Source organism: Malus sylvestris, chromosome 17 (assembly GCF_916048215.2).
Source record: "Malus sylvestris chromosome 17, drMalSylv7.2, whole genome shotgun sequence".
NCBI lineage: Eukaryota > Viridiplantae > Streptophyta > Magnoliopsida > Rosales > Rosaceae > Malus > Malus sylvestris.
Window position 1 is genome coordinate 22,489,502 of NC_062276.1, and position 24,710 is coordinate 22,514,211.

At 38.6% G+C, this 24,710-nt stretch overlaps 2 protein-coding genes, 1 long non-coding RNA gene and 1 other non-coding gene across 4 annotated transcripts; 2 read left to right on the plus strand and 2 right to left on the minus strand.

Annotated features, from left to right (window-relative positions):
* Positions 1-14,258: 14,258 nt before the first annotated feature.
* On the minus strand, positions 14,259-15,838 carry LOC126609847 (uncharacterized). The gene is made up of 5 exons (XR_007618307.1): positions 15,664-15,838; positions 15,479-15,504; positions 15,211-15,333; positions 14,959-15,076; positions 14,259-14,531 (listed from the first exon to the last, which is right to left on the minus strand). It is a non-coding gene; the product is annotated as an uncharacterized LOC126609847 (long non-coding RNA).
* Positions 15,839-16,611: 773 nt separating this feature from the next.
* On the plus strand, positions 16,612-16,693 carry TRNAS-CGA (transfer RNA serine (anticodon CGA)). Its single transcript has one exon. It is a non-coding gene; the product is annotated as a tRNA-Ser (tRNA).
* Positions 16,694-16,879: 186 nt separating this feature from the next.
* On the plus strand, positions 16,880-17,740 carry LOC126609846 (protein THYLAKOID ASSEMBLY 8, chloroplastic). The gene has a single exon (XM_050277780.1). The coding sequence runs from the start codon at positions 16,895-16,897 to the stop codon at positions 17,642-17,644; it is 750 nt and encodes a 249-aa protein (XP_050133737.1). The 5' UTR covers positions 16,880-16,894; the 3' UTR covers positions 17,645-17,740.
* Positions 17,741-17,933: 193 nt separating this feature from the next.
* LOC126609843 (peroxisome biogenesis protein 2-like) lies at positions 17,934-23,344 on the minus strand. The gene is made up of 8 exons (XM_050277776.1): positions 22,952-23,344; positions 22,372-22,485; positions 22,116-22,269; positions 21,348-21,484; positions 21,153-21,253; positions 20,402-20,519; positions 18,556-18,722; positions 17,934-18,354 (listed from the first exon to the last, which is right to left on the minus strand). Exons 1-8 carry the CDS (start codon positions 23,057-23,059, stop codon positions 18,240-18,242), a joined length of 1,014 nt encoding a protein of 337 aa, XP_050133733.1. The 5' UTR covers positions 23,060-23,344; the 3' UTR covers positions 17,934-18,239.
* Between the last annotated feature and the right edge of the window lie 1,366 nt (positions 23,345-24,710).

Below are 24,710 nucleotides of genomic sequence, written 5' to 3' on the forward strand. Positions count from 1 at the left end.
TGCCTTTTCATTTGGACAGGATTAGAAAATTATTAGGTCATGAAGAAAACTCGTTCATTCTAAAGTTTTAATCTTACAAATTTAGAGAGGATTGAAAGGGATACATTTTCTTTGTAAGTAATTCATCCAATACTACATAACAAACGAGCGCTAAAGGGTCGCTTCCATGAAATCATAATCTCAAAGTTGAACTTTGGATCTCTTAATAAAAAACCTAAATAAGGTACATATACCTTTAGGTCTATCTTTTTGGTAATATAGTAAGTATAAAGTTTAACACGCACTGCGCATAATCCCCACATACAAGATATTGTCACATCCCAGAGATACGTGAGATCAGAACCACCAATATTGGGTTTAGAGAAAATCCCATACTAATCAGCATGCTTATAAATATATAACCACCTTGATTTTCTTATCTTTAAACTTAATATATTAGTAGTGTTGGTAGGTGTTTGTTATATAAGACCCACATGAGTAATTGTGTGCCACAACATGAGCCAGTTTTGGTCAAACTTTGGGTGTTATGATCTTTCAAGCAAAAAGAAAATCTCATTGCTGCAATGAAAGTAGAAGCATCCAAACGTTTTGGAATAACATTTTGGATTTGCTTAGTTGGGGTATCAATACAACATTGTGTGTGTGTGTGTGTGTGTGTGTGTATTTTGGTTGTTCATGCTTTTGATGAGATATTCTACTAATCTAGATTTTAATATCCCATAGATGATCTTGAAGAACGGCATGTGTTGATCGACCCCGATCTTAATAACAATGTTGTTCATGCAGATTTAGACACATCGCATTATTTTAGAGTTTAATTAATTAGGGATATATATGAACGAACAAATCTTACGATATTTACACACACATAGTTAAGAAAAAGTGTACTCGTTTAATAAGTTCACAGCAAAACATACCGTATTATACATGTTACATGTACAATTACATGCATGTAAAGTGCGTATTGGTTCCAAAAAAAGATGTCCTCTTAGGAGTACTGTATGGTTCACAGCAAAACATACCGTATTATACATGTTACATGTACAATTACATGCATGTAAAATGCGTATTGGTTCCAAAAAAAGATGTCCTCTTAGGAGTACTGTATGTGTGTGCTCCAAATTTTTAATCTTGCAAAGCAAAGAAAGCAATAGCCACTATCAATTAGTAGTTGTTACTTGAGTAATAATATTATTATTGAAATAAAAGTGGTAAAACGCCACATTTTTCTCGTTATTATAATATCGTTATTACACCACCAATAACTACTAATAAATAATGGTTACATATTGCTCTCTTTTCTTACAGTCTAAGCATAGTAAAAAAACACTATGAGACCATGTGGTCTAGTATATTATCACTCTTCTTTTGCATCTGTACGACGGTGTTGAAATGTTATAATCTATTGCTTGGGGAATTATTTAGTTTTCCTTTAAATGATGTCCTTTATGAGAGGTATTAGCAAATTAATTGACTGAGCAGGAACTATGGTGCCCCAGTTGCCCCCCACGCCAAAACTACAAAAGATGCAAATTAAAACTACTTTAATTAGTGACAGCAAATAGGTCCCTCCATGGATAACCACTATAGCTCATTGGTCCTAATCCTAAGCGCACTTCATACACTTTCACTCTCACTCATCTATACTACTCTCGATCCTTTAGGGTAAAGGAAACAAAAGGAAGTTTAATTACCATGTTTTTTTCGTACTGCTAGACCTGATTGAAAATCATCAACGAAAAGACTAATAAAATCACTTATCCATTTACGGCCAATTACCATGTCGATACCAAGGATGAGAATTTGGTTTTGTTTTTATAAAGATAGGATCGATATCAATCTGTTAGTAGCATGTAACATAATGTTTTAGTTGAAATCGATTATCTAGATTCTCTGCATAATTGTATTTTATTGATTAGGTTATGCAGTTTTTTTTATTAGGGTTTGGTCCACTAATATTAATTCAATATACACAGCCAGCTTTGCAATGTTATATGCCTATATTACCCAAAAGAAAGCTTATTATCTAATAGGATTTAATTATGGCCTTCTTCAGTTGGAAAAAAATTATATATTGTCCTCCTAATTAATGAGAGAATTTTGCCGCTTAATACTACGGTTTAGTGGTGTTTCTCTTCACTTGTAAGTAAGATGTCATAGGTTCAATTCGCTCCAAAGATAAATTTGAACCATTTTATTACAAGTCCATAGTGAGGCTTAGCCACTCCTCCACCTCTTAATGTAGATAATATCGTTAGGTCCAAAAAAAAAAGGAGAGCATTTCTAATAGCCGTTTTATTTGACTAAAAGCAAAGGCAAGGAGCTGGTTTGGATCCACCAAGGAGTAGCAGATCCAGATGTCCCTTGCCACAAGATAGTGACTCTCACCAGGAACAATTAACAAGCTAGGACCATCTTCAAGATGTGACCTTACGTTGGAGGAAACCCAACTGAAAACCCTAGCTAGGGTTTCACGATGCTGATGTATATTATTCTCTTTTTTTGGACTGCATTTTTCCTTGTATATAATTGACACATTGTTTTAGTGTTGCACTTGTGGGGTTCAATTCCCAGCACACTATTTCTACAGTGAGCACAAGTGGCAGACTAGATAAGATCCCTATATCAAGAGATTCAAAATGTTCCCCCATATTCCTCGTTCCCCATTGCAAAAATTCTGTTTTGTCATGCTGCTGAAAATGAAATTCTTCAAACCTTTCGGTAAACCACAGATGGTAAAGCTGTGGTCCATTAAACAGAGAAATTATACCATGATACGGTACCACCAGCTGGCATTGCTGAATGGTAGTACATCTCCACTCAAATTTTGCCATGTACACATTAATACACATAAACTTCTGCCGTTAATTCTAGAAGGGTTGTGATTTTCATACACTCTTAACTACTTTTTTCACACCCCTTCTTATTTTTTTAATAGTTAATTGGTATCCTACTATTTAATCTTCCATATGTACCCTTCCTACTTTTTTATGGTAATTAATGAAAAATTAAATAGGGAGGGGTATATATGAAAGATTAAATAGTAGGATACCAATTAAGTACTAAAAATAGGAAAGGTGTGGGAAAAGTAGTTAAAAGTGTGTGAAAATCATAACCCATTCTGGAACAGCCATCTATGTTCGATGCGCCTCAATTCTTGATTATTTCTTCAATTGCTTCGGTTACTAACAAATCCTCTTTAAGAAAATTCTTAATTTTGAGAACTAAATCATCAATTTTATGCATAATAATAATCTGCGACGGCAAAAATAAAGAAAGTTCTTAATTTCTATCAAACATCTGCAATTTCATTTTTACTCAAAGGCATGCGACCGCAAGGAAGTGGTCAAATCTCGAGGCGGCGACGGCGACGGAGTAGCCATAAAGATTAATTAACCCCGAACAAAAGGAAAACCCTTTAACGTGGTGTTAGCTGTTAATCGGCAGAATTTTAAGTTTGTTGATGATTTGTATTAGTAGAACAGATGACGAATTATGGGTGGAGATGTACTACCACTCAGCAATGCCACATGGTATTACTGTATCACATAATAATTAAGGCTGTTTAAATCTAACCACTGTCCTGTTGACGTGTGCGTGTATATATATCGACACAATAAAATAAAATAAAATTTTGTTGAATACATAATAATTTTCTCTTTGTAAAACAACTAGATCAAGTTATCAAAGGTTTAATTTTGGAGGCGGAGTCTAGGCGGGCGCCTAGGTAGATTAGGTGAATTTAAGTAAATTTGTTGTATTTCGTGTAAATAAGTGTCTGTTTATACTTAAAATATATATAATTTCATCATCAACTGAAAATAGAATGACATATATATAATGAAGTATTGGAACATAATAAAAATATGGGGAGCAAATATATAATGTGAGTTTATTTAAGTGTTCAATAAGTTTCTTACAATTTATTGGAAACAATAAAATGCAAAAGGAAAGTTATATATTTTCTATCTAAGTTAGTCACAACCTAAGTAGGTATTAGCAGGTCTAGGCGGGTTTGGGTAGGCTAGGCGGATGCCTAGGCGGGCTAGGCGGATGCCTAGGCGGTCTAGGCGGGCGCCTCAGCAGGTCTAGGCGCCCTTTCTTTATTTTCAAACGCCTATGCATTAATCGGGGCGATGACCAGCCTCCTAGCGTCTAAGCAGCCCTAGACGGAGATTTTTAGAACATTAGTTATAACTTGTAATGAATGAAATTATAAGTTATGTGCAACATTCTGATTCATGCGTTTACTAAAGAGCAATACAATCGCAAGAAATTTTTCTTGCATTCATATGTTTACTTAGGTACCTAAAGAATAAATAAATAAGTGAATCTCACATTGATTTCGAGATGACATATTTGAAAAATCAAGGTATGAGATAATAAGGATGGGGTTTCATCTCATTGTAATTCCTTCACATATCCATACTAAGTAAGCATACCATAAACTTCTGTCTATATATGTGGTACTTATTTATAGTATGTATGGTACCATACAACATGCATGCTACTTATCTAAGAAGAGAATATTACTCTTTATATATCAGCTATTTTTTCCTTTTTTCAAAGACGACAAGGCTAAAGATCATCTCGACGGATCCTCTTACCATACAAATCAAATAATAACCTAAGAACTATTGGAAGAGGAAAATTACAAACCAATTAAATCCAAAATTTATGGTAATTATGAGAACACTGTGAAGTCACAATGATATTAAGGTGAAATATTCATCAAGAATGTAAAGCCTTGCATGTCCTATCACCATCAAATTTCTTCACGCATGACCAATTTAGTTTTGATGTTCTTTCCATGCAAAAGGACTGCAGTTTTGATGTTCTTTCCATGCAAAAACAGGCATGCATGTGTCAACTGTTGAAAGACAGCGACTCATAGGAAACTATGTTGGTTTCCATCTCTCATCAAATTTTACAAACACCATAAGATTTTCATGACGTTGTCAATTTTACGTCCACAGAGAGCCTATCGTATATACATATAAAACTCATTTTTGGAATGCTCAAATTAACAAGTGGTTTGCTTGCTAGCTAGTTTTTCACATGTCGAACTACACTATACCGACTTCTTGCTGATATTATTCAAGTTATTACATCAAGCCAAAAGGGGTCAATTTTAATAAAAAGGAAGTTTTCTTATATGATTAAGACAATTCGTACACATATATGTAGAGCTTTCAGAAAGATTGATCATTGAATTTTTTTGATTTGAAAATCTGTGATCAGGATATATAGCAATGTCAAAATCAATATTCCAGACTTTTGGGAATTTATCAGCCATCGATCTCTGGGGCGTAGATTAAGCAATATTATTATAAACTAGCCTCTCCGCACGTACTAATGTGAGTGCGAGAGGCATTTTTGCATCACGGGCGCTACGCGCCCCAAAGATGTGTTATTTTAGATATTTTTATATTTCTTAAGTGATTATTTTATAAATTGTGGGTGTGTGTCCATCACAATAATTTATTATTTTCAATCATCTAACTTAGTCTTTTTGCACCCACCCATTATACATAAAAAATGAAATTTATGAATTGCACACTAACCATTCCAACTCCGCCTATGTCTTACATGGCCGGTCCCAAGCCCGGATAAAGGAGGAGGGGGAGGGCGTCAGGTAGTCGACAGCCGGCACTCCATGATCACGTCGAATCCTTATGAAAATGAATCCAGAACAAAATCGCGCTAAAGCTAAGGCGTCACCCGTAAGTGGCGCGCTGTGTGGTCCGAGCACAGTGATAAGTGAGCAAGGGTCGCTGTATCTCCATCGGCACCCGGATGCAGTGTTAAATGAGCAAGGGGGCCATAGAAACTTCTTTTCGAACGACTCCACTCAAAGTTGTTTGGGAGCATATGCTCCTATCAACTTTACCCGGGACACACAAAAGAAGTACTTTGATCCTATTAGACGGGGGATGGTGAAGAAGCTAGGACAGAAGGGTAGAGTTCAAGAGAGCAAAATGCGTTTAGGAACGTGGAATATAGGAACCTTAACGGGAAAATCTATGGAAGTAGTGGAAGTTATGGTGAGGAGAAGGATAAATATTATGTGCCTACAAGAAACTAAGTGGGTTGGTAGTAAGGCAAAGGATCTAGAAAACTCAGGGTTTAAACTTTGGTATTCGGGCACAAATAGAACGAGAAACGGTGTTGGCATCATCGTGGACAAGACCTTGGTACAAGATGTTGTAGATGTCAAGAGGGTAGGAGATAGAATCATGGCAATCAAGATTGTAATAGGACAAGAACTTATCAATGTGATTAGTGCGTACGCACCTCAAGTAGGGTTGGATACGAGTTCGAAGGAGAAATTTTGGGAAGATCTTGGAGACTTGGTGCAAGGAATTGCTCAGACGGAGAAGTTATTTATAGGAGGAGATTTAAATGGACACGTGGGCAGGGAGACAGGCAACTACGGAGGTTTTCATGGTGGCCATGGTTTTGGGGAGGGAAACGAGGATGGGGAAGCTATCTTGGATTTTGCAATGGCATATGATCTCTTCTTAGCCAACACCTTCTTTAAGAAGAGAGAAGAACATGTGATCACCTACAAGAGTGGGTCGTCAAAAACACAAATAGATTTTCTTCTAATGAGGAAAGGGGATCGTATAACTTGTAAGGATTGCAAAGTTATACCAGGAGAGAGCGTGGCTAATCAACATCGCTTGTTGGTGATGGATGTACATATCAAAAGAGTAAGACAAAAGAACAAGACTTGGAAGTGCCCAAGAACTAGATGGTGGAATCTAAAAGAAGAAAAACAAGCCATTTTCAAAGAGAAGGTAATCACCCAATGTGTGTGGGATAGAGAGGGGGAAGCTAGCCAAATATGGGATTCCATGGCTAGTTGTATCCGAAAAGTAGCAAAAGAGGTATTAGGAGAGTCCAAGGGCTTTGCCCCACACCAAAAGGAATCTTGGTGGTGGAATGAGGAGGTACAAACAAAGGTGAAGGCTAAGAAGGAATGTTGTAAAGCCTTATACAAGGAGAGGACCGATGAAAATGGTGAAAGGTATAGAAAAGCGAAGCAAGAGGCGAAGAAAGCTGTCAGAGAAGCTAAGTTAGCGGCTTACGACGATATGTATAAACGACTAGATACCAAAGAAGGAGAGTTAGATATCTATAAACTAGCTAGAGCAAGGGAAAAGAAGACAAGGGACCTAAACCAAGTGAGGTGCATCAAGGATGAGGATGGAAAGGTTCTTGCTACAGAGAACGCGGTTAAAGACAGATGGAGAGGTTATTTTCATAATCTTTTCAATGAAGGACATGAAAGGAGTGCTTCTTTAGGGGAGTTGAGTAACTCAGAAGAGTGTAGAAACTACTCCTTTTATCGTCGAATCCGGAAGGAAGAAGTGGTTGTAGCTTTGAAGAAGATGAAGCATAGAAAAGCAATAGGCCCAGACGATATACCAATCGAAGTGTGGAAAGTTTTGGGAGAGACAGGTATAACATGGCTCACTGACCTTTTCAATAGGATTTTGAAAACGAAGAAGATGCCAAATGAGTGGCGAACGAGCACTTTGGTGCCTATCTACAAGAATAAGGGCGACGTACAAAATTGCATGAACTATAGGGGTATTAAGCTAATGAGTCATACAATGAAGCTCTGGGAGAGAGTCATTGAGCATAGATTGAGGCAAGAGACACGGGTTTCGGACAACCAATTCGGGTTCATGCCAGGGCGCTCAACCATGGAGGCAATCTATCTCTTACGAAGATTGATGGAAAGATATAGAGATGGGAAAAAGGATTTACACATGGTCTTTATAGATTTGGAAAAAGCGTATGATAGGGTCCCAAGAGACATTCTTTGGAGGATTTTAGAGAAGAAAGGAGTACGAGTTGCATATATCCAAGCTATAAAGGATATGTATGAAGGAGCAAAGACTGCCGTAAGAACTCATGAAGGACAAACCGAAAGCTTTCCCATAACTGTAGGATTACATCAAGGCTCATCCTTAAGTCCTTACCTTTTTGCGTTGGTAATGGATGAGTTAACAGGACATATTCAAGATGATATTCCTTGGTGTATGCTTTTCGCAGACGATATAGTGTTGATAGATGAAACTCAGGAAGGGGTAAATGCAAAGCTTAACCTTTGGAGAGAAGTGTTGGAATCTAAAGGTCTTCGCCTAAGCCGATCAAAGACAGAATATATGGAGTGCAAGTTCAGTGCAAATGGAGGCCAAAACGAGTTAGGGGTGAGGATCGGAGATCAAGAAATACCAAAGAGCGACCGTTTTCGTTACCTAGGATCTATCTTGCAAAAGAACGGAGAATTAGATGGAGATCTCAACCATAGAATACAAGCTGGATGGATGAAGTGGAAGAGTGCATCCGGCGTGTTGTGTGACCGCCGTATGCCACTGAAGCTCAAGGGAAAATTTTATAGGACGGCAATAAGGCCGGCGATGCTGTATGGCACAGAATGTTGGGCGGTGAAACATCAACACGTACACAAAATGGGTGTAGCGGAGATGAGGATGCTTCGTTGGATGTGTGGGCACACGAGAAAGGATAAGATTAGGAATGAGGATATCCGGGGTAAAGTAGGAGTAGCCGAAATTGAAGGAAAGATGAGAGAAAATCGGTTACGGTGGTTTGGACATGTGCAAAGAAGGCCTACTGACGCTCCGATTAGAAGATGCGACTATGGGACAGAGGTTCAGGGCCGAAGGGGTAGAGGAAGACCTAGGAAAACTTTGGAAGAGACTCTAAGAAAAGACTTAGAGTACTTGGATCTAACGAAGGACATGACACAGGATCGAGCACAATGGCGTTCTAAGATTCATATAGCCGATCCCACTCAGTGACTTGGATTTTCCAAGTCTCCAACCAAGAAGTTTTCCTCACTCGGGAAATTAAGGGAACACTACCCCAACCTACATGCTCCACTCAGAAAGCTTCAACATACAAGCTTCAACAAAAGAAAATTCAAAGAACTTAGCGAAGAAGGCTTTGGTGTATTTAACACAATACGTTGAAATGAAGGAAAGCTTATTTATTGATATCCCCGATAAGCTACAAATATGTACATATACATGAGTCAAAATAAACACACAAGAGGGAGCCTTCACAAAGGTTGCTTAGGAGAAGTCTCAGCAGTCGGTAGAGCCCCAGAAAGAGAAGGCACCGGAGGGGGATCATTTGGAGCCTCAGTACTGGACAGAACCCTAGAAGGAGGAGGCATCAGAGGTTGATCATTTGGAGCTTCATTACGCGGTACAGCCCCAGAAGACGAAGGCAATAAATGCCTTTGGAACAAACCCACAAATCTCTGATGATCAAGTAAAACCTGACCATCAGTTTCCTTCATCTGGTCAAGCTTCCTCTTCATGTTTGTAGCATAGTCATGTGCGAGCCGGTGCAACTGTTTATTCTCATGCTTGAGCCCTCTAATCTCCTGTTTGAGACTCATCACTTCAGCCGCCAATGATTCAACTTGGCGGGTTCGAGCAAATAGGCGTTGGGCCATATTAGACACAGAACCTGCACACTGAACACTGAGAGCCAGCGAATCCTTAACAGCTAACTCATCAGACCGTTTGGAAAGTAGTCTGTTATCTTTGGGAGTGAGAAGGTTCCTGGCCACCACCGCAGCGGTCATATCATTCTTCATCACGGAATCCCCAACGGTAAGAGGACCAGTTGGGGAGACGAAGGATGGGCGCCATATGTTGTCTGGAGAAGGCGGGGCTGCCTCTTCAACAAGGTTCAAGTCAAAACGACGGTCGGAGGGGCCAGACATTTTCAAAGGTGTTGAAGAGAGAAGAGGTCGGAAAAATCAAGATCTTAGAAGTGCAAGAATGAAGCTTCTACTGGTGGAGATTCAAGTGTGCTTTGGAACTTAATGCCAGCCTCTATAAAAATCTGCACTCGACGGAGCTTCAGAAATCAAAGAGGCGCCTGCTCAGAAATCGAAGAGGCGTTTGCTTTCTCAAAAGTTGGGCTGCTTAGAGATCACGAGGGTTGATCTCAGAAATCGAAGAGCCGTTTGCTTTCTCAAAAGTTGGGCTGCTCAAAGACCACGAAGGCCGATCTCAGAAATCGAAGAGGCGCTCGCTTTCTCAAAAGCTGGGCTCCCTAGAGACCACGAGGGCCGATCTCAGAAATCGAAGAGGCACCTACTTTTCCAGCCTTGTCAGCACCTGTCACACGCACACTCAGCTTTGTGGAAATTATGGGCATTCTGTCAAAGACTTCTGGGGAAGTAGAAAACACATGAATCTTACTGTTCAATCACCCACTTCCCACACGCAACAATAGCTCATGGGTACCACAGATAACTTTGCCAAAGTTCTCTGCCAAAGTTGAGCACGTGAAGCTTGCAGCTCCCACTACATCGCTCTGACCAAGAAGGGTAAAAGAATAGCAAAGAAACAGCACTAACAAAGTTTAGACCCATAAATTTTGAAGGTCTAGCTACCATATTATTACCCACAAGGGTAAAGGAACAGTACCACTGCTGGATAATTGGAAAGTCCATGTATGTCAACCTCTGTGCTTCGTGGTAAGGTAGACTAGCAAACATGCCCAACCTTTACTCACATTCGAGAAAACACTCCCAATAAGATTGCTTGCTCCAAAATCGAAGAGGCACCGTCCTCCGAATCTAAAGAGCCAGACTCCCAACATGACTACTTTCTTAAAAATCGAAGAGAGGGTAAAGGAACAGTACCATTGCTGGATAATTGGAAAGTCCCTGTGTGTCAACCTCTGTGCTTCGTGGCAAGGTAGACTAGCAAACATGCCCAACCTTTACTCACATTCGAGAAAACACTCCCAACAAGATTGCTTGCTCCAAAATCGAAGAGGCACCGCCCTCCGAATCTCGAGAGCCACTCTCCCAACATGATTACTTTCTCAAAAATCGAAGAGACACTGCTCCCCGAATCTTGAGAGCCAGACCCCCAGCATGATTGCTTTCTCAAAAATCGGTGAGGCACCGTTCTCCGAATCAATCGAAGAGGCGCTCGCTTTCTCAAAAGCTGGGCTGCTCAGAGACCACGAGGGCCGATCTCAGAAATCGAAGAGGCACCTACTTTTCTAGCCTTGTCAGCACCTGTCACACGCACACTCAGCTTTGCAGAAATTATGGGCATTCTGTCGAAGACTTCTGGTGAAGTAGAAAGCACATGAATCTTACTGTTCAATCACCCACTTCCCACACGCAACAATAACTCATGGGTACCACAGATCACTTTGCCAAAGTTCTCTGCCAAAGTTGAGCACGTGAAGCTTGCAGCTCCCACTACATCGCTCTGACCAAGAAAGGTAAAAGAATAGCAAAGAAACAGCACTAACAAAGTTTAGACACATAAATTTTGAAGGTCTAGCTACCATATTATTACCCACAAGGGTAAAGGAACAGTACCACTGCTGGATAATTGGAAAGTCCCTGTGTGTCAACCTCTGTGCTTCGTGGCAAGGTAGACTAGCAAACATGCCCAACCTTTACTCACATTCGAGAAAACAGTCCCAACAAGATTGCTTGCTCCAAAATCGAAGAGGCACCTTCCTCCGAATCTCGAGAGCCAGACTCCCAACATGACTACTTTCTCAAAATCGAAGAGAGGGTAAAGGAACAGTACCATTGCTGGATAATTGGAAAGTCCCTGTGTGTCAACCTTTGTGCTTCGTGGCAAGGTAGACTAGCAAACATGTCCAACCTTTACTCACATTCGAGACAACACTCCCAACAAGATTGCTTGCTCCAAAATCGAAGAGGCACCGCCTTCCGAATCTCGAGAGCCAGACTCCCAACATGATTACTCCCTCAAAAATCGAAGAGACACTGCTCTCCGAATCTCGAGAGTCAGACCCCCAGCATGATTGCTTTCTCAAAAATCGAAGAGGCATCGTTCTCCGAATCTCGAGAGCCAGATACCACAGACCACTTTTTCAAAGTGCTCTGACAGAGTTAAAACATGTGAAACTGGCAGCTCCCACTACCGTGCTATGACCAAGCAGGGTAAAGGAATAGCATTACTACTTGTTGTTAGGGAGACTCCTATATATGTCGACCTCCATCCCCAACGGACAGGCAGACCTGCAAAAATGCTCAACCCTTCATCATATCTGAGAGGGCACTCCCAACAAAGCCTTTCGAAATATTCAGCTTTCTTTCCCCCCGATAATACCTCTGCAAACAAGCTATACTAGAGCAAGAATATCTCATATCATCAGGGTTAAAAGCAAGAGTATCCCATATCATGCTTTTTCCCTGTTTTTTCTTTTGGCCTTGTTTTTACCTGCAAGACAAGGAGAAAGAGAGCAATCAGTCAGCACTTGGAATCAAGCTTCCAGCCAGGAACTGACTGCCTGGAACCCCTTACCTGATTACTTACCTGGCATTGCTCTCGAGTACTCATCTTCATCATCTTATGTTTCCAGGGAAGATTCCGCATCTGCTTGAGGAACAGATAGGGCAAGTGCGAAGGATACAAGGAAGCATGTGGAGACAAGCGTAACAGCACACGTGCCGATACATCCATTACTCTGTCAAAAGCAAAAGTATCCCATATCAGCAGGGTGGAACGTACTCTAGATTTGATGGACTTGTTTTGACCCTCAAATTCTTCAGTCGGCCTTATACTCTGGAGGAAACCAGAAAACCCTCCAGCTCAGTTCAAGAATAAGCCTGTGGAAAGTTACTTCTTCAAAAGCAAAAGTATCTCATATCATCTCTTCTCATCTTTCTTCTCTTTATCCTTCATGCTGCTGCAAGATGGGGAGAAGGTGAACAATCAGTCGGAGCTCTGATTGCTTACCTTGTCTGTCACCTCTTTCAGCAGACCCCCTAGCTCGGCGACTTGGGGGACTCCTACTACATGGTTTGTATCGCGCTTGACCAAGCCTGAAACTACAAGTAAGCTTCAAGTGAAATTGATACATTACCTTGTGCATCTCCACCAGTTAAAGATACCACCCCTGGATGGAGGAAGAGTACTTCCAGAGAAGATGCTACATCTACCTATGAGACAGATAAGGCAAGTCAAGACGACACCACACTCCGATACTTAGAAGTTTCGTGATTACGAGATCATTCTCCCACAATATTTCCTAATGTCATTTGTACTAAATCATTCACTCGTACTCACTAAAGGAGAGCTTGAACCTATGTACTTGTGTAAACCCTTCACAATTAATGAGAACTCTTCTATTCCGTGGACGTAGCCAATCTGGGTGAACCACGTACATCTTGTGTTTGCTTTCCTATCTCTATCCATTTATATACTTATCCACACTAATGACCGGAGCAATCTAGCGAAGATCACAAAAAGCGACCGTTTTCGTTACCTAGGATCTATCTTGTAAGAGAACGGAGAATTAGATGGAGATCTCAACCATAGAATACGAGCTGGATGGAAAGAGTGCATCCGGCGTGTTGTGTGACCGTCGTAGGCCATTGAAGCTCAAGGGAAAATTTTATAGGACGGCAATAAGGCCAGCGATGTTGTATGGCAGAGAATGTTGGGTGGTGAAGCATCAACACGTACACAAAATGGGTGTAGCGGAGATGAGGATGCTTCGTGGGATGTGTGGGCACACGAGAAAGGATAAGATTGGGAATGAGGATATCCGAGGTAAAGTAGGAGTAGCCGAAATTGTAGGAAAGATGAGAGAAAATCGGCTCTGGTGATTTGGACATGTGCAAAGAAGGCCGACTGACGCTCCGGTTCGAAGATGTGACTACGGGACAGAGGTTCAGGGCCGAAGGGGTAGAGGAAGACCTAGGAAAACTTTGGAAGAGACTCTAAGAAAAGACTTAGAGTACTTGGATCTAACGGAGGGCATGACACAAAACCGAGCGCAATGGCGTTCTAGGATTCATATAGCCGACCCCACTTAGTGGGAAAAGGCTTTGTTGTTGTTGTTGTTGTTGTGTTGCACACTAACCATTCCACATTTTTTTGCTTGCTGCTTATTATGGTGTCATTTTTTTGTTTTATTTTTGTGTGGCCATCACTTTAGCGAAAAATTGTGTGCAAGATTAACATTACATTTTTTTTAGCAATTAAGTTTTGGATTAGCTTTCGTGTCTGCAATAATTGTTTTTGTTTCATTCACACAATATTTACATCTAAAATTTTGGTAATTTTGTGTGAAGAAGGTGAAATAAGAATCCTTTAAAGATAGATATTGTGGTTTGTATATTGTTGTTCAAAATAATCATTAAAAACAGTAATATAAAATAAGGGTCCTAATTAAAATAAGTAACAAAATTGCTTAGAAAGTTTAGAAATAACATTTGCGTCGTACTTTGTATATTATTAAGAAATGCAAATTGTGCGTTTTTTTTCATGAACATACGTTGGAAGTTTTCGCAAATTGGTCATAGAATTCACATCTGCCACACTGCATAAGTCACCGAAATCATGATACTTGTTTATTTATTTACACTGTAGTCTGTACTCCCAAAAGCTAGCGCGTGATCGTTTTTCAACTATTTGCAAGCAAAACCCCATGTATAGTTCCACAAATTCTTGGCGTGATTGATGTCTAACTCTCTGCAAAAGAAGAAAAAGATTTTCAAATGGATTATGGAATTAAACCAACGTACCATTCCACCAATTTTGATTTAAAACTATGAGCAGCTCATTGGGAGAGAAATGATGAAAACAATATATATTATTGAGAAATCTTTTTTAGACGATTCAAAAGTGAATAGCATAAAAAGACAATTTAATTTTTAATCTTATACCCTAATATTTTATAGGTGAATCCATTTAGTCAATCCGTCATATGTGGTTTTTATCATAATCCCTTTGCTAAAATCCGAACTCTTTCTCCTTTACATTTGGCAGTTGTGTAAATTTGCATCTCTAGTAAAATTATCTTCTGTTATACTTTGTTTGTTGACGAAGTATTTAGCAAAAAGCAAATAAGCATTGGTGACAAAGAGTAAATTGCATATTATCAAACTCAAATACATACCTTAGAACGATTATTCCCACCATCTAGAAAATATCAGTTTAAGCCCTTCAACCATCCTTACAATTAGTCAGTCTTTTCCTAATTTCTTCCTTCATCCCACACGTATGCTCTCTAAAAACTACAAACTCAATGAACACACCTTCCTCATAAATACGATTTCTCAACAATATGCTCCCTAAACAAATAATATTGTACACTTAAAAATGTCAGGTTAGTTCTATAGTATGCAAGGAGTAATAGTTCTAGTGTTACCTATTGGGAGAATAATGTAAATTCGTGAGGCCAAATCATAGAGACAAAAGATCGAAACAAATGGCGTACTAATTGAATCGACTCCCATCTAAAACAAACAAAGCATGCCAACCGGCAACATACCTGAAAAAGCAATCGTTAAATAAGAAGAAACATTGGAGAATCTATATGCACGAAATATTCAGAATTTAAAAAACATAATCTTCAAAAGCGAACAATGAAAAAATCACATATAATGATTCAAAAGAACCTGAATCATGTGAACTACCTTGTACTTTCTGATGAGCTTGCATCCTGCAAGAGGACCAACATTGAAGGCTTGAGCAAGAAGCTTATCACCCATTCAAAATTAATGAAAAACAAAATGAAATTTGAGTAATTGATAATTGTAAATCATAATTGCAAGTCATTTGTAAGGCTGACATGCATACAATTCAGAGACGATGGTTTTACCTTTTTGTTTATAGAAGTTGAAAACATAATATTGAGAGACGATGAGATTTTGGAAAACCGAGGAAATCTGATTAAAAAGGGATACGACTTCAGAGAAATTTGTGGAAACCTATAGCGGTTTCCAATCGTCCCTGCAGAACGTGGAATCGTTGGAGAAAACTGCTTCTATCTCTAGCTTTGGTAGTTTATGTATCATCCTCTATTTGAGGGTTTACCACGTTCTTTTTTCTTTTCTTTTTTAATATTTTTTTTTCAATAAAATGAATTATAAATTTATGTTTTTTTTTTGACAAAAGTACCCCTGCTATTTTGATTACATTATTTTCATTCAGTTTTGATTTGTTTTTGTTTGGGGGACTTTTTAGTCCAAATTTTTTTGTGAAGCCTTGAGACACCAAACTCTCATTCTGGCTTTCTAATATTAAAGATTAAAGATTAAAGATTATCATGAGAAAAGAAGTATAAATCTAAGGCAACTGTAAATGGAAAACAATAGACCTCAATTCTCTGTCGCACTTTATGTGAATTGGTGAAAATAAACATTAAACGCACAATCACACGAAGAAGAAACACCTAAATAAAATGTCGTTTCCCGAGTTAGAGTAAAAGTGAAAACTCATGCGGTGTTACAACGCGACGGATAATGTTATTACTTAGACAAAGGTTTGGTCCTGATTGATGTCGCCATGGAGAAATAGATTGCAGCATAAGCCGGAATAATGGAAGGTTAAACTCCATTAAGACGAATGGTATAGGTAACCTCAATTTTTTAACTCCAATGCCTAGGAGAACGGGACTGTGGGAAATAGAACATGCAGAGGGTCACCTAATTCTTAAGCCTGCCAGAACCCAGAAGACAGCATTTCAGCTTAGAATATCTTGGCCCATCAAGGGCCCGTTTAATATTATATTTATAAAATGGCTTAGTGGAATGTTGTGATCGAGAGCGTCGATATGTCCGAGTGGTTAAGGAGACAGACTCGAAATCTGTTGGGCTTTGCCTGCGCAGGTTCAAATCCTGCTGTCGACGATTTTTATCTATTTTCCGTTTTTCCGAACTAATTAAATTTCCGGGGCGGAATCGTCATTATACATAAAAAAAAAAAAAAACTAAAACCCGTGGTTAAGTTCGTTTTTCATATATTTTCTTTTTGTTTTTTGTTTCTCCACCAAAAAATCATATTTTATTTTCTTTTAAAAGGGCAAATTCGTCATTACAGATCAAAATCCAATGCACCTTTTACCACCTCCACCTTCTTGCTCTTCTCCACTCGCATCCATGGCTTCCTCAATGCACACGAACGCAACCCACTTCCTCTCACCCAAACCAGTCGCACAGACACCTACCCGCTCCACAACCCGCGTTTCCATACGGTGCGGTCCACGCGACAACCGTGGACCTTTGGTCAAAGGCCGGGTCCTCAGCATCGAGGCCATCCAAGCCGTTCAAACCCTCAAACGGGCGCAAAGATCCGACCCGGCCCAATTCCCCGCCCTTGTCTCCAAAACCCTCTCCCGCCTGATCAAAGCCGACCTCGTCGCCGCTCTTAGGGAGCTTCTACGTCAGGACCAGTGCCACCTGGCCCTCCAAGTCTTCTCCGCCGTCCGATCGGAATACCCGCCCGACTTATCCGTTTACGCTGAGATGGCGCTGGCGCTGGCGAGAAATGAGATGGGGGAGGACATGGACCGTTTGATTTGTGATCTGGAGACAGAGAGTGGGGTCCAGTGGGGCAGCGATAAGGGGCTGATAAGGTTGATCAGGGCCGTTATTGGGGCGGATAGGAGGGAATCAACGGTCAGGATTTACAAGATGCTGAAGAGGAATGGGTGGGGGTCCACTGGGTTTGAAGCGGATGAGTATATGGTTAGGGTTTTGAGTAAGGGATTGAGGAGACTTGGGGAGGTTGGGTTGGCTGATGAGGTTGATTTGAAATTCGGGAGCCTTTTGAAGGGTAGTCTGGAGAATTCAAGTGTATAAAACTAGCGAAGGAAATTTTAAGGAGGGAGTTTTTATTTACACCCTCCAAAATGTTTATTTATCCACATTCGAATGAAACAATTTGGGCTATTCTAATTTCAATTGTCTTTTTCTTTGGTAAATTGTATTTCCGTTACTGTTTATAGTACTTCAGATAAGCTCTCAAAATAATATGCGAGCCAAATCGGTCTGAAATCAACGGTATTACCTAACTTGCTTTGTATGTATTACATAATTGATGAGATGACGCACAAAATAATTAACGAGGAACATAAAAACAATATGCTGGTTGATTCAATCTTTTAACAAATTTTCTTAATTGAGTTAGTTCCAAAGCAGATCAAATTTACACAAAAGGTATAACAGACAAGGGCATAGAGGGATCAAAAAGGCGAATGAATGAAGCTCTCTCTAATCAATAGATGAATGAATGATTCTAAAAGGAACATGATTTCTAAATTTCATATGTTATTTTCCCCTCAATTAAAAGGTTTTTCTTAGGAGGAGGAAAATAAAGTAATGCTGCTACTTTCAAGCATTAGTTTAAACACTTGTGCTTATACTATAAACTACTTTGCTTCTCCACTGTAATCAATCATTGCTTTGGCTGGCCAACATGCCGCTGCATTGCAACCACGGCCTCGTTGCATCTGGAACATCGGAAAGCTGGGACTGCAGCACACCGCGTCCTAAGGCAGTAATAACAGTATCTGCCCACCATGAACAATTATTACATTGCACTATAAATATCAAATCCTACTGTAAATCATCATTTCATCCAACAAACATTTTCGCTTAATTTCTGCATGATGTACGCCGTATCTTATTTTTATGCAATTTTGGTCCTCCGTCAAAACTAGCTTTCTTTCGATAAAAAACACTCAACAGATGGATCAGATTTAGTGATGTACCTGTGCTCGCACGGAAGAGCGAGAAAGGGAACGGTTGGACTGGACTGGCAAATGGGGCAAGTAAGGTCATCCTCCTTTGAACTCGATGATTTATCTTTCGAAAATGGACTAAGAAGTTTTTTCATAGAGGATGAGTTTAGAAGAGGAAGTAGTAGCAATAACATCTCCTGCCATCAGCACAAGGACTCTTTAAGTTCCATCCAATGTTATGTGAAATTCCCATAAAGTAAACCAAAAGCGGACACCAGAACAACAAATCATGAGGCAAAGATGTAAAAACTATTATGCAGAACAAAAATCTAAAGAGAAAAGCGGGCGCGCACAAAGTGTATACCTTTGCAACAGGCCAATCAAGTAATTAATATTGTTTTTTTCTTTTCTAGTTTCAGTAACTAAAAGAATGCCATGGATGTATGAGTCATGGATACGAATTCAGGATTGGTACAAAATCTAGAACTTTCCCTCGCAAATCCAAAACTCTGAAAATGTTTTTGCTCTGTAAGATGGAGAATGACTGCACATATCCATGTGGTTAACCTTGGTCATTGGTTTGTGTATTTAAAATCATGCAAGAAGGAGAAAGAATTGAGCACATAACTTGGAGCTTTCTTTGCAGAAAGAACTCTGAAAATGGTTGTGCTTTGTCAGAATGGACTAGATATTGTAAACATAAAATCATCGTACCTAAATGTAGGTGTCTGTTTTCAAACCAATGCAATCACATGCCAAGACGCATGCAACCTAGGCAGAAAAAAAAGGGGCGGAACCTCGTGCAGTTTGAGCAGTGGCAGAGATAAAACTGACACATACGATCTCTAGAAACCACTTAATCACATTAACATGGAACTAAAGGGGAGCAAGCTTTTTACTTATTAACAAAAAAGCTTCTTTACGAATACTTTCTTTTTTGCCATTTTTTCGTCTGAATTTTTTAATTTCTAATGAACACACCCTCATTCGTCGACTATATATGATACTAATATTTCTATCAATCATAAGTTCTATTACAAGTCATCAATCTATTTCTGGGTTTTTATTTGTGATTCAGGGCAGCGGTTGTCCTTGAATTTTGGGATACCACCTAAATAACTGTGGACAGAGAGTTAAATAGGTCAGGAAGAAAGAGTCTGAAGTTGGGTCGGACGACATACATCTTGGAAGGAAGGTTCATTCTTTGAGTCCGACGGTGACTTTTGTTCTACTGCTATCGTTAAGGAAACATTTGGGAGAAGATCCTTTATAATTTGGTTTTCAATACTACTTGTCATATCAAAAAATGAAAGTATCAACAACCCTAACTAAATACAAATTCCATCAATTCTGAGCCCTGAGTCTCCCCCAATGAATGCATTAAATGAGAGGGAGGCAGATACTATGCTGATTCTAATTGGTGAAATGTGGAAAACATAATTTCAAATAACAGAATTGTTCTCATATATCTGCCATATCACATTTAACTGTTCATCAGTACAGAAAACCGCAAAATCATAAATATCGAGAACAAATCCCTTTAATGAAAGATTCAACTCCGACAAAAGGAAAAAGAACTGCACATAAACTTCATCCTTAAAAACCCTTGACGACTATTCACTTGTGATAGATGTAAAGATAACACATGAGACAGTGAAATGAACCCAAACCAACAAAATAAGCATTGAGATGAGCTTTCAAACAACCTAGAATTTTTCCAGTATCAACTACGCTCTCAGCTGTTTTGAGTCAATCCCCTACTACCAAATCATAGATAGAATTACTTGGTGTGTGTCAGAGTGACAATTCCTCAAACTACGAATGTAAACTCACCTCATGCAATAATTAAAATGATAAATCAAATAAAAGGGCATACCGAGAATTCATTCCATACTAACTGGCGGTTCATGTACTCAAAGCTAACTGCTCTGTTCATATTAGGGCTTCCATAGACCAGCCTAGCTCTTAAAACTCTTTCAATTAGATTCCTATACCTGCATCATCAACATGTAATATGTAAAGTTCTGCAAGCTTGCCAAGGGAAATGCTATTCCTATATCACATTAAGAACATCACATGAAAAAATTCTCACATTATTATATTACACATGCAGCTTCAACATGTTGACCTATACAAAATGGAAGTAAATGAACAAAGATGAATATCAAAAGGTTCATGCAATATAAAAAAAAATTTAATTTCCATTAAAAAATATTACATACGATGCTGCAAGTTCAGTTATATGTTTTAACATGTCCAGGAACAGAAACTACCAACTCTACGTGTAGTGCACTTATGCACTCTAAGCTGTGTTATTGGGATTGGCTTGATAGGATAACTCGCTAGATTCAAGGCATACTGAAGGAAGAAATGAATGACAATTTGCAAATTTTTGTCCAAGTTTGAATGTTTGACAGTAGAAGGTGGATTACTCATGAAGCAAATTCAGCCTTCAGTTGGAAGGTTCCTCCATCTCTTCCATATGCCTAGAACCTAGTGAGTTATCCTATCCAATCTAATCCTCTCTAGAAAATGCAGCCTCAGTTTCTGAAAAAATTTGCTTAAAGTCGCATGCACACGAGTACATTGATTAAATGACACCATTTTTCGAGTATCAAATTGCATACCTTCCTGTGTAAAGAAATAAAAGCAGGTTGCCAAATGAGGCAGCTTTGTAAAGTCCTTCTATACGTTGTATCAGAATCCATGCTCCTCGTGCCACTGACCTCTGAATAAAATGCAGAGCACTTCATTTGCCTGCTTCAATAATTCTCCAAATGTTGTAATGAAGGGGAACAAAAAGATTGAAAAGAAAAAAATACCTGTTCAGAATCGCCCCACCTACGGAAAGCAGAAAATGATTGCACACGTGCCCATATGTATTGACCACCAACAGTAGCAACACAATACCAAAGCTTCTGTGCAACTGTAAGTCCAGGTCCTTCCAAACCCGTTCTGACTGTAAATAAGTTGAAGAAAAAACCATAAGCACAACAAATAGGAATACTACATGTAATTATGATGTACATTAAACAAGTTGAATGAAAAAAAATGAAAATTGCATATATCAGACAAAATATAACTGTTCACAGTTCAATTTATGATTGGCAAATTTAGGAACAGCCTGGTTACTACATCAGACAATTATCTGGAATTGAAAACTTCTACTTGAACAAAGTCTAGAATGTTCGTTCAGCTGTGTCATATAAAGTTGGTGTACGTTCGTTATTCTGTTGTGAGAGTATAATCATATTTGTTAACAACAAATATAGGGAAGAAAAATAAACTTTTCTAGAAATAAAACAATATCAACACTTTTGGTTATTGTATATCACCTAAAACAGCAACTTATGATCAATCTTGGGACAAAGTGCATGCACACCAAACAAAGCAGAACCGCCTGGAGAATATAACTCCATTTATTCCAATGCCAAAAGAAGAACATTAAGCCACAATGACTCATATAAATCAGTGCCAAGACAACAATATTTAGAAAGCTCATCTTCTTTGGTTCCTCCTTAACCTCACTGGTCACAACTTTATCTAGAACCTAGAGCCAACCTATGCAACAAATTTCCAGAACTTCTTACCTTTTCCTCTTGATTCCACAGCACGATCGTCTCTATACCTCAGATTCATGAGAGCGATTCCTGGAGTAGGTTTATCCACCCAAATTGAGAACCGCCAGATAAGAAATTCGAGGAAGGCATCAAGTTCTGCTTCATATTGAAATAGCATTCCTGGCTAATTTCAATGAAAATAATAACAGTTTAGGGATTCTGTAACAGCTATACATGGTTACTCGCTTCGAGGACTAGCACTATAAGCCGAGACCAGGAGAGATACCTTCATTAAGGAGAAGACCTTAACCAACTGTTCCTTCAACATGGCTGACATTTCAATGTCCAGCCTTCCAGCATCGAATTGGTTAACTCTAGATATTGAAATTGGGATTATTGACTGCAAAAGAATTCCTCATAAATCAACAACACACAATAACTAAGGTAATTCAACTCGAACAAATTCACATAAACACTACAACACATATGCACGCATAAGCAATACCCGGTGGAAAGAAGATTCTTTTAAACAGAATAAGTTTAGATTTAATAAATACTTGTTTTATTTTGCCATTAAATTACTTTTTTTTTTTTTGGAGAATTCACCGGTTATATTTATGTGCTAATTCTAATCAAAAGACTGAATTTAATCTAAAAACCCATCAAACTCTCTCCCTACTTCACGAAATTTTATTTCTCAGAAATCATTTTTCCGCAAAAACAAATAGAAAAAAATAAAAAATAAAAACCCACAAACGTAAGTAACCTTCTGAAATCCAGAAATTGAAAAATTGAACTAAATTGATAGCAGAGGCATGAAAGCTAAATAGCAAGTAAATTGATAAATTATGAAAGGAAGAAGGCACCTGGTGGGAGTGAGAGATGGATTGCCACTGAGGATGTAAGGACTTGTAAGCGTGAAGCCAAGCGTCTTGTGCTGGTGGTCGAACATTACTACTACTGCTACTACTCATTGAACGACTGATCAATTCAACAATCCCCTCCTTCTTCTTCTTATTCTTCTTCTTTGAAGGGTTCGGCGATTGCGAACCGAATGAAATTGATTTGGAGTTTTGATTTGAGATTGGGGGTGGACGGCGGAGTCGGGGATGGGTAGGTGCTCTTCTCAAGGCTCTCTGGCTCTCTCTCTCTCTCTCTCTCTCTCTCTCTCTCTCTCTCTCTCTCTCTCTCTCCGTACAAGGGCGGTTGAGTTTTGGTAGTGCTACTATCAGATACCGGTAAAAAGCTATATTCACTGGAGAGACGGTTAAATCGGGGAAATCTGGAAAACTGGAAATCGTAAGTTTAGGGTTACATATAAAAAAGGGCTTTTGTTCCCTATTTTCAAATTTCTTTTAGAACTTTCAAGTAGAAATACCTAACTGATCATAGAGTTTTTTATCCAACGATAGGCTAAATCTCATAATAAGTTAGCAATAATGCAGTTTAAATTTATTTTTGGCGAAAATTGAATTTAAATTTATTTTTGACGAGAACTGAACTGAAAACCTCTTATTTATCAGTGAAAAAGAATATCATTAGATTGTAGTACTAAGTCATAATTGACCATAAAGTTAAATGAATTAAACTTACTTACCTAGTTCTTCTCATTCATTGAGAAACAAATTTGAACAAATTCTTATATTTATTTGTTGTCATATTACTGGAGGATGTATAAAAATTAGGGAAACAAAAGTTTCGAATCAAATTAAAACTAGTGTCAACTAAAATTTTTCACAAGTGAAAAAAAAAAAACTGAAAATTTCTAATGATTTTAAAAGGGAATTGTTATTGGCATTTCAAAATTTTTATTTTGCACTCCAAGCTGTCTATAATTAGAAAGAAAATTACACTTGTGAAGAGAGAGAACTTAGAGATTGAAGTGGAACATGAGTAATGTATTACACTGTTTATTTTTTTGCGCTAATGTTAGACAAGTGAAATAGACGTAGAAGAGGAGATGTGAAAGAAAGCGGTATTATCTTTATGCTTTTCTTTTTTTCTTGTGTAAAGGAAAAGTAAAGTTCTCACATATTGTTTATGGGTAGATAAAAATGGGATGATACTTACATTACAAATGTCTCTTTATATAGGGAAGTCTTACACCATAGGAAATAATTGTTTTACTATTTTATCTCCCTATAACTTATCCTACCTAAAGCCTTTAATTGGTGTAAACATAGTCCACTTTGGCTGGATGTTGTTTTTCTTCTTCATCATTCATATGTATGACATTCATACCATATTTCACAACACTCACCCTTGGATGCCCACATAACAACATAAGTTGCCCGTTAAAACCTTACTAGAAAAAATTAAGTAGAAAATATTTTAGCGAAGGAAAAGAGTACAACTTTACTTGGATTATTGATACAGTGTCAAATATGCTTATGTTTTCTTCGTTAAAACCCTAATACGAAAAACCCATTGAAAAAAATCCTAGTCGAAAGAAAAAAAGTACAACATCCATGTGTCCTAGATGCTCCCCCTAATGTGTATCTCCCTAATTCTGCATTCTTCAATCCAATTGATTAATAAGTTAGTGTAATCCAATACCATGAGTCAACTTCTAAAATGTACACTTTGGTAAAGATTTGGTAAATAGGTTAGCCGGATTGCCATTAG

Excerpts from the sequence above, each read along its gene's own strand:
- LOC126609846 (XM_050277780.1), top strand. The coding sequence starts at position 16,895 with ATGCACCTTTTACCACCTCCACCTTCTTGCTCTTCTCCACTCGCATCC.
- LOC126609843 (XM_050277776.1), bottom strand. The coding sequence starts at position 23,059 with ATGAGTAGTAGCAGTAGTAGTAATGTTCGACCACCAGCACAAGACGCT. Across the intron at positions 22,486-22,951 it reads CCATCTCTCACTCCCACCAG|TCAATAATCCCAATTTCAAT; the intron begins GTGCCTTCTTCC and ends ATTCTTTTGCAG. Across the intron at positions 18,355-18,555 it reads GCTCTTCCGTGCGAGCACAG|ATACTGTTATTACTGCCTTA; the intron begins GTACATCACTAA and ends CATGGTGGGCAG.